The 12991-nt window shown below is 37.1% G+C and overlaps 1 protein-coding gene across 5 annotated transcripts in view; it reads left to right on the top strand.

Annotated features, from left to right (window-relative positions):
• Positions 1-12991, top strand: part of LOC134817235 (kinesin-like protein KIF28P) — a 159961-nt gene that overhangs the window by 60101 nt on the left and 86869 nt on the right. For all 5 annotated transcript variants that reach the window (XM_063826370.1, XM_063826373.1, XM_063826371.1 and 2 more), the window contains exons 11-16: positions 1862-1972; positions 2710-2834; positions 8753-8903; positions 9846-9956; positions 10207-10297; positions 12304-12455. In XM_063826370.1, coding sequence (XP_063682440.1) covers positions 1862-1972; positions 2710-2834; positions 8753-8903; positions 9846-9956; positions 10207-10297; positions 12304-12455 — 741 coding nt within the window. The remainder of the gene's footprint in view (positions 1-1861; positions 1973-2709; positions 2835-8752; positions 8904-9845; positions 9957-10206; positions 10298-12303; positions 12456-12991) is intronic.

Below are 12991 nucleotides of genomic sequence, written 5' to 3'. Positions count from 1 at the left end.
AGGCGATTAGACTAAACATAGAGAAGCACTCGCATCGAGATTTGTCCATACAAAAAATCTTCTTCACAACGTCCTTTAAATACTGAAACATCTGCTGGTTTCTGGAAAAGTATACCAGCGGGTTGATTGCGGAGTTGAGAGGTATACCCTGCATGCACAGTTCATACACCATTCTACTCATACAACCGTTACCTGGATCACATCCCGCCACTTGGAGGGATAACATCACTACAAACATGATGTTAAACACAAGGAAAAGTCCTGAAAGGATCATCACAGTCTTGGTGGCTTCCCTCTTCGTTGATGTGATCCTGTGCCAGCCCAGATCCTGTCGGTTTGTTTTTGATAGTTTTATAATAGAGGCTATAGTGGCCACGGTCACACAAAGGACCATGGTGGTGACACTGATGAGCCCTAAAGCGTCGTACATTTCCGCTACTTGAGTAAAAGCAGGGTGGTTATCCGAGTGGTAGACGTAGAGATACAGCCCTCCCCTCCCCACCAAGTAGGTAAAGTACCCGACCAACATGCCGCAGATGGTGCGCTTCTTGATCATGTAGAACGGGAACCACACACTGATTGTCCTGGTGATGGTCAGCGTGCACGTGACAAACGCTGTTCCTTCCAGCAGCACGCAGTACAGGAAGTTGAATACGGAGAAGGAGATGACCAGGAAGCGGTTGTTGGAGGCGTAGAGGGCGCCGGTTGTGAGGACCAGGGTCGAGGAGAAGCAGAACACCAGGTCCAGGCTGTTGAGCAGCATCAGGAGTCTGCTTCCTGTCTGACGGGGGTTTTAGAGTTCAGTTTTGGAAGCGTTGATTTATTGAAATATAATACTTTATCTGGATACTACTGGTATCCTAATTTCGTACATGCATTATGTAGTACAATTAATTACACACCAACAGATGATAAAGTTTAACTTAACACTTAAGTCCTATATAATATATTTTATGGTATTAATGATAATGTAGAAATAAAAAACTCGTGTTGTACCTTAGTAGTGCCGTGTTTGATAAAGAAGGTTAGGGAGAAAGTATTAGAGAGTGTCCCAAACGCCGTGAGAGTGGTCAGCACCCACGTCAACATCCCTCTGGATAGTGTTAGAGTACAGGAGAGTTTTGTGTGGATCGTTCTAGAATGTAGAGTAGAGGAGGGTTCTGTCTCCAGTTGTTATCCGGACATGCCTAAAACAGGGGAAAATAAGTGTTTCCTATTTTAGATTGATTTCAAACTTTTGTACGCATTCACTGACAATCCTGGTAGCTTGAAATTGGTAGCTAAGTAACCTGGTAACTACTAAGAACTAAAATGGTTGCAAGACGCAAGTATTGAGATGGTTATTGGTTACATAGGCCTTAGTAACCAGGTGACGAGACGTCGAGACATGATACATCAACCGATCAAACCCGAATCACAGCGACATAATATTAAATAACGTAATGTTGTAGATTACATCGAGTTCATTTAACTGGCTAACCATGCCTTTGAACAGAGGCATCCTGAATTACGTTTATAAGCGTAATTATAAACGTAATTATAAACGTAATTATAAACGTAATTATAAACGTTATTATAAACGTAATTATAAACGTAATTATAAACGTAATTATAAACGTAATTACTAATTATAAACGTAAGTATAAACGTAAGTACAAACGTAAGTATACATACTATATAAATAATTCTTCTAGTTCTAGAACTTTCTGTAATTATCAAACTTTTCCCTATTACAAGAAAACAGCAAATCTATGATAATATGCCAATCACCCTAACTTGGGTTTATATGAATTTTCCTAGAGATTTCAGTAATCGTTTAACCTAGTAACCTAGAAATCCGAGTAACCTGATAACTTTGCAGCGGACCGTGCGAAGCAGATCAAAACAAAAGCAACAGTTAACGAGAGTCCTACAGATAAACTCATCCGGGAGCTCAAAGAAGAGAACGATAAACTCAAGCAGATGTTGGAGGGTAAGAACCTTACTATGACCTTATTACTGCGCTTAGGGTGGCGGTATTAGGGGTCACAATATTGAGTATTAGAACTTATCAGGATAGTGGGAGCATAGATTAATTTGTTGTGCAGAATATTAGAGTATTAGATATTAGCGAGCCGCAATAGTAAGAGATCCTAATTACTAATATCGACCACACGACGCCTTACTGCTTATTTGGTTTGTGGTTTGGCAATCCAGATCAGATCTCTGGGTATTATAACACATTATATTTTAGTATTTTAATACCTTGGCACTCGATAGCCAAAGTATTATAATATTATAGTATTGGCTAGACGTGCTTCTAGTATAATTTAATAGACATATTTTTTTGAACTCTAAACGGCGAGTCGATATTATTAAAATAGAATCTTGAAACTGTTTTGCCAAAAACAGCTAACTTGAGTCTTGATCAACCAACCATGACGAATTAAATATTTAATATTTTAAATGTGATGAATTAAATATTCAAGAAGTCCAGCATTATGATCATAATCATTACATAATTTTATAATCATTTGATTGTCCTGCTAGTATGAATATATGGGTCAAACATCCGGATCCCGATGACACTGTCGCGGCACTATAATGGCGGCACACTGCCACTATAGAGTGCCGCGACAGTGTCATCGGGATCCGGATGTATGACCAATATATTACGTGCTTTAGTGTTGTGCTTGTAAATTTTATTGAAATATTTACCATTATCAACAGGTGGTGTTATTGATAAGAGCATGGTGAAGGATGACGATGAGGAAGATATTTCAGACGAGGAAGTTCAGGCCAGGTTACAGGCTCTAATGGACGAGAGTAACGCAGAGAAGGCCAGCATGGAACAGGTTTATCTTCACATTTTGTTGTTTTGTTTTGTATTGTCCAGGAAGCACACTTCCAGATTAAATGGGCCGTGTAATCGGGCTACATAAAACCTCAATTTATAATTATCTTTGAGAAAGAAGAACAAAGTATAAAATTAAAAATTAAATAACACGGGGCTGAGTACATCAGGAAAATGGAGAGGAAATCACTGTAATAAAATTAGTAAACAGCTAAGAACTTAAAACGTGATGCCATGTCTCAAGATATTTAAACATAATCAGAGGTCTAATGTAGTATAGTGATGTACTGCTTAATACTTTGATAGTAAGTAAACTGTGGGGAGTAAAATAATTCACGCTTAAGAAAATCAATGAAATAGCTAAGAATTATAAACGAGATGTGGCAAAATAAGAATATAATTATAGGGTCTACCTAAGTGTCTACCACAGCCTACTATGACAAAATATTCTAGAAAATCTCTAATAAGAAAAGCTCCAACACCAGCTATCTCAGCCCAGGTACTCAGGTAATAAAACTTGTGAATTAAGTTACACCTCGACAGTAGACACTCTACTGGTCGGCAAAGGTCGTCGTCAACGGTCAATATGTGCATGATATTTGTCTTGAAACGTGACAGTGGTTCTGGATTTTTATTAGTTGACACGGCAAAAACTCATTAGTTAATCGCTGTCATGACAACATATCCTTTACCTCTCCTTTTCAGTTCTCAAGATCGTGTTAATGATATTGATGTTATAGTGTCACTAATGAAGAAGGTGGTAAATATTGTACACGTTCACTGTTGTTAGTACACGTGCGCTGTTGTTAGTACACGTGCACTGTTGTTAGTACACGCGCACTGTTGTTATTACTTATTGAAACATACAACATCACCCTGCAAGAACTAATAACAGGATATAATCTGTGATGGTTCGCTAGATTAGCTCCGGTAGAAACACACGTGCAGCGAAATGGCTTTCTGAACTCTGACAAATTAAAAGAATTAGGGCCTTTACCCAGCGGCTAAGTAATCACATACCAGTGACAAGTGACAACATTTAATTTAAAACGTGACAAAATGAGCAATCAAATTTTACCTTACATTATTTCTATAATCAAATTACGTAGGTCATAGATTTTGTTTCTTGTGGAGAGGTGAACCATACCTACTGTTTGTTTGACGAATGCAGCGATATAAATCAATCAGCTTCCAGTATTGAGTATCGACCAATCAACAGCCAGAATAGCTGCCACGTGTCAGAACAAATAAAGTTCACCTCCCAGATTGAAATATTTATTAAAGGTAATCTTTAGTGGCCCGCTTCAGTGATGTTATAAAATATATAAACAGTTCAACAGTAACATCAACAAAGGATAATAAGTTTGTGTATTAAATTAAAACTGGCCTGTTACTCCAGCGCCTGAATTACAGTCCGAACTTTATGGAATGGGTTGGAATTATAGTGGTCATACATCCGGATCCCGATGGCACTGTCGCGGCACTCTCGTGGTACTATGGCGGTACTATGGCGGCACTATGGTGGCAATACCAACTTTCAATCATGTTCGTTCAAAAGCATAAGACAATCATTATACTTTCTTTATTATCTTTTCACAATAACCACGGTGTCATAAAAAGCATTACCCCTTTCTTTACTTTGGCAGCCAAATTCGGGGAACTGCATGCAGTTAGCTTCTGCTGAAATCATTCTATGATCTCGAAACTCCTCGTAGCTGGCGTACTTGAAAAATCTTGAGGTGTGAACCATCACTGATGCCCTTTCCTTATGGAGCTCGTCTTATATTAGGACGCAATGAAACTACCGGACCACGATGTATGGGGACTTGCCAACCCATGATAACATTAAAATATATCGATTCTGTTACATCGTTTCCTGTTAATATAAAACTCCGTTACAAAATGAACTGGGATCTGGCAATACTACACCTTATATACCATCTTCTGTGACATGATTGCAAGGTAGCATTCACATGACACACCTCACGTCAAGTTAATACCTACGTCATTCCAATCCGATCCAGATTATAAAACTACTGAACATTGCACGTGGGACTTGTTATTACGATGTGATACTTATCCTGCAGGCTGCAAGAATGTTATCGCAACGCCCATAACCTAATTAGGTACATCTGACACGTCACCACTCATCAGATCAATAAATCACATGGCTTCGACTAGGCTAGTAAATATAGGGCAATGCTTTTATGACACCGTGGTTATTGTGAAAAGATAATAAAGAAAGTATAATGATTGTCTTATGCTTTTGAACGAACATGATTGAAAGTTGACACTGTGCCGCCATAGTGCCACGAGAGTGCCGCGACAGTGCCATCGGGATCCGGATATATGACCATTTTGGTATTGTAAAGATTGTGAATGTTTGATCACAGTGTGGAATAGTGAGTACCTGAGCTTGTGTGGTTAAACCTCAGGATAATAACACCTTAATGAATAATAACCCTATCCAGTAAGACTCAGTCAGATCCAGTAAGATGGGACTTGAGAGTAAACTCGATAAGAGGCAAAGTCAGGAAGAAGATCGCACTTTTATAAAGAATAAACAAAATAATCATGAATGATAACTTTGATAAAACTATAGTTGATACTTCCCACTGCAAATAACCTGTGGTGTGACCCGCTGCTTTCTCCAAAGATACTGGAGGTGAACAAGGTGCACTGGTGAGGGTTCTTAGAGAAGCTGTTTTTATGGCAAATCACTAAGTACTTAACCATAGGGTATAGCGTGACGTGGCGTCAGAATATCTGAATTCATGAAAATGAAATAAACTAAACCACTTCAACTAGGGTCGTTGCTTGGGGGGTTGGTGGTATTATCTGAAATATTAAGCTACCAATTTCATAACCATGCAGCTCGGCTTAACTATGCATGATCACCCACTACGAGCACCCACTAACGTTAAATCTTTTAAACTCTGTATTTTATATCAAGAGATTGGAGCCGGCAAGAATAAACGATGTTAAGTTATTTCAAAATATTTACTCTGATAAGTAACCCGTCAGATGTCAGCACATAGATTGGATGCGGTTTTGGGAATCACTGAATACTTAACCATTATATTAGGTATAGTTTTATAGCATTAAGTAGTTACGTGGCGTCGTTACTCGGTAGTCGCTGATGGTATCATATCTGTAATTATCATGATTAACTAGCAAACCCGCTTTTTATAAACGCGAGCTCTGAAATACAATTATACAACATGAACAGTAATATCTTGGTAAGATAGTTAAGATAATCCAATCATCACTACAGGCAAAACCGGAAACATTACTATTATCACTGAGTAGGACTGATAAACAAAACTAAGCTTTATCAGATCTCGTTTAATTACAATCTGCTAAACTAGGGGAGGTCTGCGCCACTTGTCCGAGCAAGAGTTTCTGTGATGATGTTCTGAGTTGAGTCTAAGGGATCTTCTAGTAGCGCTAATGTTTTTATCCTAGCCTTTTCTGACCAAAAGAGTCTGTTTCACATGAAGGAGGCCCATTGTTATAATGGGGAGTTGAAAGGTAGAGACCTGACTCAGGGTACCAAAGAAGAGCTTAAGGGGGCAGGGAGGGGGGTCTTTATATTATAAAGACCCCCCCCTGCCCCCTTAGCAGGATAACTTAGGAAGAAGTTCGAAGTGTATTATTTATCTCCGAGAGATGTAGTTGCTCTTGAAAGTATCAGATTCATTATATATTCATTATATATTATAAGATTATAATATTATTCAATGCTTTTATCAAATGAACTGCAACTGGAATTATAATGATTCCCGATAAAATATTAATAGACACCACTTAGTGAACCCTTTAAATTGATAAAACTATCATTTATTTACTTCAAGATATTAACTCTGATGCGGTTTTGGGAATCTCAGAAAGCTCTGTAGTTATTTAAACAGTTGTTGTCAACTGTGACGCTCAGAATGTTAAAATCATTGAACAGGGTATTTAATCGTGAATATTAATATTCATATAGCCATAATATGGTTATATTTATATATTTATAAATATTATGATACCATTCCTAACCTAAACGAGTGAATAAGATATCGTAAACTAAAATTATTCTTGCTTGCTCCAATCTCCTAACATCATATGTAATACTAAAGTTGAAACATTTGACGTTTACATCTTCGGCGTGGTTAGGAAATTAGTGCGAAGTTTCTGAGTTGCTGCATCGCTTATTATAGGGGAAGTGATTTCTGATATTTAAAGCTCAGTTTTACCCAGCACGCTGTTAACTGTGAAAGATGACATTTTAGACTTGAGGTTAAACATTACCGGGGGTTAGACTGTTAAAGTCGTGCGTTCCTGAATCACAAACTATGTTAAAACCCCTAAGGCAAGGGATATAACGATTTATGTTAGGAAGGGATATAAGAGGTTATGTTAACCTGTATAGTCAGTCTGAAAAGCGACGCGTCCCACGTGCAATGTTCAGTAGTTTTATAATCTGGATTGGAATGACGTAGGTATTAACTTACTACAATAGTATAATAATGATACCGTGGTGCTAAAGAACGGAGCAATTGGTGGAGTTCTAATGAGCTGTGGCGGAGAGACGGTATGATCATCTGCTCGTGTTCACTCAATAACCATCACCAAGTAACTAACAGTTTACAGTTAACAGTTCGACCAGATCGACCTGTCAATAAATCTGGGGTATATGTTTATATGGTTAAAAGGTGTCTCTACCATCGGTAAATAGGTTGGAGTTATACTACCTGTTCACCCTGTAAAAAGATGGATTCATCATTCCAATAATGATTATTAGTCAACTTAGATCTCCTGCACGGTACTTGAATGCTACATCACGTATGAAGGATAATTATTAGATTAAGGCTTGATATGGATCAAGATAATTATTATATATAATTAAGTCATTTCCAAGACAAAAGCCCATTGTTTTTCATGAAAATCACGTGCTAGTTATAGCGTTAGCTTAGACTCAAAGTATAATCAGAAAAGTTTAAGACAAAAGGATGCAAAGGTATTAATTTATCAATATGACGTCATTGTTTGGAGTCATCTAGCAGCCTCCGATCTCCTAGTCATCAAGGTATGGATATGCTGCTGCTGGCAGCAGGAATTCAGATGAGTACTTTAGAAAAGATTTTCTGCCATTATATATCCAGGGATTTTGAGATTTATCAGGCTCGCCCTTAATGCATGGTCAACAAGTGGTTATTAACCACTTGAAGTGGTAGTAACACCAAGGATGTGATATGCTGGTTTAGTGTGAACTGTAAGTGGTTCGGAAAGTCCCACCCTAGAAAATCGTGCCCGATGACTCTAAACGACGGGTCCCAAAATGGTAATTTATAATCATAACCATGAAAATAGTCTCAATATTTATAGCACGCAGTTATATATATTTTATCAAATTAAAATTGTTAATACCAACATGTCGAAAACTTAGATCATTTCTTGAAAAAGAGAACAATTTCATTAGATTCCTCCCTAGTCTCCTAGTAAACGTATTGCCCAATTCAATAACCAATGATAAAGTCAGTTGAGCAGTCATTAAATCCTCATATCTATGGTCAAATCTTCACCTTTCCCTTAAAACTTATTAATATAATATTTTGACTTTTAAGTGATGTCTGTATGCTTAAATCGGCTTTAAATAGATAACACCTTTTCCTTTGAATATGGTCTTGAGAAGATTCTATATGAGCTCAAAAATATTAAATGAGCAAAAGCATAAGATAAGAATGTGTCTAGATTCCGACCTTTCTCTTTCCGTCACACTTGTGTTTAAACTATGATGCATTTAAAGTATTAAACGTCTTAGACAACAAGTATAAATACTTAACGTTGCCATTCCTCATTACTTCACAACAATATTTACATTTAGACTAACTGAACAAATTGCAACTTCTCCAAATGACAACAAATTCATTTCAGGAATGGAAGGACAAACTGGAAGAAGCCCAGAAAGCCATTGAAGCTCTAAAAGAGGAACAGTCCCGAAAGCAAGAAATGATGAAGACCATCCCTCACATCACCAATCTGAACGGGGATGAGCAGCTATGTGGGATGATCGTCTACTTCTTCGGTGAGAAAATGTTAATCAGAACTCTCAATACCTATTCATTAGAATGATATTACAGTTTTACTTTGAGTGCGGTGCTAGACTTGAATAGTCAAATTGTGACAAATTTGTATTCAGCTAATTTCGTGGTGATCATAGTAAGGATTGATAATATTAATTTGATGGTTGGACAAACTGATCATGGGTGAGAATAAGCGCGGGAATATCTTGTTCATTCAAACATACTGTACTTGTGGTAGCTATCATATTGGGATTCGGGATATATGCGCGTGTCTTATAGACCCACAGGCATTGTGTATCATGAAAATCTAGAGTCACTCGGTCTTAATGCCCACAAAAGGATAGCATCTAACACTTTCCCAGCCCATAGAATTGGCACATGTGTTATTGACAAGGGTTAAGGCCAGAACGAGGGGTATATATTTTTAATAAAAAAAGTTTGTATAGTATCGGTTGGACGGTAATTATAAAGATAGGTTGGCTCCCCGCTCCAACGCTAGTTAGCGACAAAATCATTAAAATCGCAAGATATAAATACAGAATCATTAGTTGTACACACTTGGGCGGGTTTCTAACTTTGCACCACGATAAACGTGTGTCAGCGCACCTCTCTCTAAGAACAAAGCGTGCAAACGTCACTCTGAACTAATACGAGCTCTGTTTACCAATGGTCCAACGACCTATAGAAGAATCGTTTTGATTATTGCTTTGTTGGCCGGCCCCCAATATGATAAATTGACCTGAAATACCTAGTGGTGGTGAGTCGTCAAATATTAGACTGAAGCCATTGCTTTCATCAGTTTAATGTTTATATTGTCACTTCATATTCACACAGTTCGACGCGCAGTTCATGCATAGCCAATTACTATCCGCTGTTCAAAGTTCAGACATTCAGAACTGATAGAATCTAGATGGCAAGAGAGTTAATCATTATTTCCCTTTCAGAGGATGGAAAGGAGAACAAGGTGGGCACAAAAGATTCAGACCCTCCTAACGATATCGTGTTATCAGGTCTTGAGATCGAATCTTCTCACTGTCTTATCACTCACTCAGCAGGTATATTTTATTTAATTATACTAATTAATAATACTCTAATACATAAGCGATAATCTGCGAGCAATCTTAGCGGCAATGATGACAAAATATTTACCTTCCTCGCCATTTAAACAATTTCACCATGACAAAAATAGCGAGAATGAAATAAAAATTCCGCCACTTGCACTTGTTCCTGTGCTCGTTATTTGGCACGTTGCCATTTATTTACATAGTTAAGAGTTTCATCGCGGTTCATTCCAATATCCCGTAGCTAAACTACTGATGGTAGTGGCTGATGAGGCTAGAGTCTATGTTAACGGAGAATATGTTTCTGGTAAACTGGAACTGATGCATGGTGACAGGTAAATATTATTAGTTGTTATTTAATATTTATATTACTTTTAATTGTTCATAAATTCAGAGGAACGATTAGAAATCCTGGTCAAAGTATAACTTTAGTGCGTAAAACTGATATTAGGGGTAGTTCTCAATTATATCGTGATCACTGAGGATCGGAGGGAGGTGGTTTCCAAATTGTTAGTGTAATTAAAAATTAATTAATGTGTAAAACTGATTCTGGAGGGTTGGAATTCATGGTCAAAAAGTTTTGCGACAGATTCGATTCACAATATTATGATGATATACAATATGATGCAGTCGCAATATATAGTTTGTTAACCTATAAATATAGAGTTTAACGTATTTTAGTCAAAACTTTAAAACGTTATAAAAAATAAAATATGAATTTCGATGTAACTTTTAAATGTCTATGACTATAGTGCGCTGATTTTGAATTGGCAGCTGTTTATAAATTGTAAATGTTTTTTAAAGTAAAGCCAATCAAAATACACATACAAATCAACCCAATCACTATTCACTACCGGACCACTTTTAATCGATTCTAGTAGAATTTATACGGTCAAAAATACTTTTAGCAATATACTGTGTTCGAAGTTCCTAGTACTCTAGTATATAAGCGTTTCGAGTGAAAATCAGCGAGGCCCTCTATAATCATTATTCAAGATCTCTGAGTAATAAGGAAATATAAGATCAATATTGCGCAACTTACTATTATATCGATACTATAGTTTAGTATAACAATACTATGATTACAATAATCCATAATCCAATCTTTATAATGAGCAAGAACCTCAGAACCTGACCTTGAATAGTATTATTTTTGTTTTAATCAGTTGATTTAAATTTAGCGGCCTAGTGGTCGCGGAGCACGTAATCGTATGATTTGTTGCAATAAAATATGCACTCGCCACTCGGCGCCCAAATACTGGTCCTGTTTATTTATTTATCACATAAATCAAGTCCATATTTTGGGATTCATATCTTTTCCGTCTGATAATACTATTTAAAGCAGACTGCGGGACCGTACCTAATGCACTTAGAAAATTGTCGTTTTTATCGACCTTGTCTCAGATGGAGCAATATTATTTCATCAAGCTTATAACAAGTTTATAACAAGTTTATATCTTTATGTAATTATATTGTCACACCACAATACGAGTCCAATAGTGAGTTTATCCCCTTATTATGGCTCATGCTAGGTTTCTGGACACCAGATCAAGTCTTATATAATATAATATCACCAAGAACAAATATAACATGAGCTATGAAACCACAACCTATGCCATCTTACTATATATAAAGCGAGACGATATATATGGATGGATGGATGTGTTTACTGTTTATCCGTACCATTTTACTAACACCACGGCATCAACTTTAACGTGACTTTCCGCAAAAACCGTAAAAGAGATACAACTGAGACTTTTTTGACTGGGTCAAATGCCTTAATGGCCTTCAAATCAGCATGAAAAAATAAAAAATTGGCCAAGAGGTAGGAGTTTTAGAGCCCAAAATTTGGTACCCCAAGTGGTGTCAAAAACGCGAATTAAATAGGTAATAATTATTTTGGTCTCTTGAGTCTTGCCACCACTTTAGGGTTAGACGGGTTCCTGCTAGTTATCACAAATATTTACCAAGGCTGTCAAATTCGCCAAATTTTCGTCAAAAAATACGGCGCATTTAGAGTTCTCAAAAATACGCGAATAATTCGCCAATTTACTACTTAACTTAAAGTTTTAATTTTAGGGCTGTTAAATTTGCCAAGAAATGCGCGGAAAATTCGGTAAAAATGCGGCTGTGGGAACGCGCAGCATTCTCGAGTCTGATCTCTATCTCTCAATTAGCCGTGCAGTAATTTTAAAGTTTCCCTGCCACGTGTTGAATATCGTGATTTATTGTTCCCGTATTTTTTTAAATGCGGCAATTTTCAGAAAAAAATCGTATGCGAATTTATTCGAATAATACGTTGCGAATTTCACAGCATTGATATTTACATGACACTTTACAGGCTACTACTGGGAGCAAATAACCTGTTCACGGTGGTGAACCCTGCAGAGAGGGAGGCTGCAGAGAAAGCGGGGATTGAGTACTTTAAGTTCACCTACCATGATGCCATGTCAGAGATTCAGAACCTTGGTAGTGGGGACGATGCTCAGAAAGGTACTGCTTATTCTAAAATCAATAATTATAGTTACTATATACTATTACTAAAGTTCTAAATAACAGATACTGTAAACACCATGCTGATATCTAATCTTTCCCTAAAAAACAGAATTATAAGGCTAGTATTCTGCGCCAAAAATTAATAATTAGTTAATTAAAATAAAACTAAAGCTTATCCCGGATTATTGATGGTTTCGTAGGGTTTCTGTTATCTCATTATGCCTAAAACTTGAGGAGTCGTTCCTGTTCGTAAGGAATGTATTTAGTCTTGGAGACAAGGAAGTTCTGGAGTTTAGATGTGCTGACCCTGTTGTCATATAGATTATAGTCCTTTGTTTTAACTTTTAAATGTCGTCGACTCTTATTTCCCGTTGGTACAGACGTTTCTTGTGCAGGTTAGGTGCTTCCACATTCCACAAATGTTTTGAAGAGCACAACGCACTTCTTCTTTTTTCCTCTCGACTTTAGTTTCATAAAATAGGAGGACATAATACTGTCATCTCACATCTGTGAATAAAGTCCAGAAGAACGAG

The sequence above is a fragment of the Bolinopsis microptera genome, chromosome 6 (genome assembly GCF_026151205.1).
Source record: "Bolinopsis microptera isolate Bmic1 chromosome 6, MBARI_Bmic_1.0, whole genome shotgun sequence".
NCBI lineage: Eukaryota > Metazoa > Ctenophora > Tentaculata > Lobata > Bolinopsidae > Bolinopsis > Bolinopsis microptera.
The sequence above is the reverse complement of the archived record's forward strand: the minus strand, read 5'-3'. Positions and strand labels throughout refer to the sequence as shown.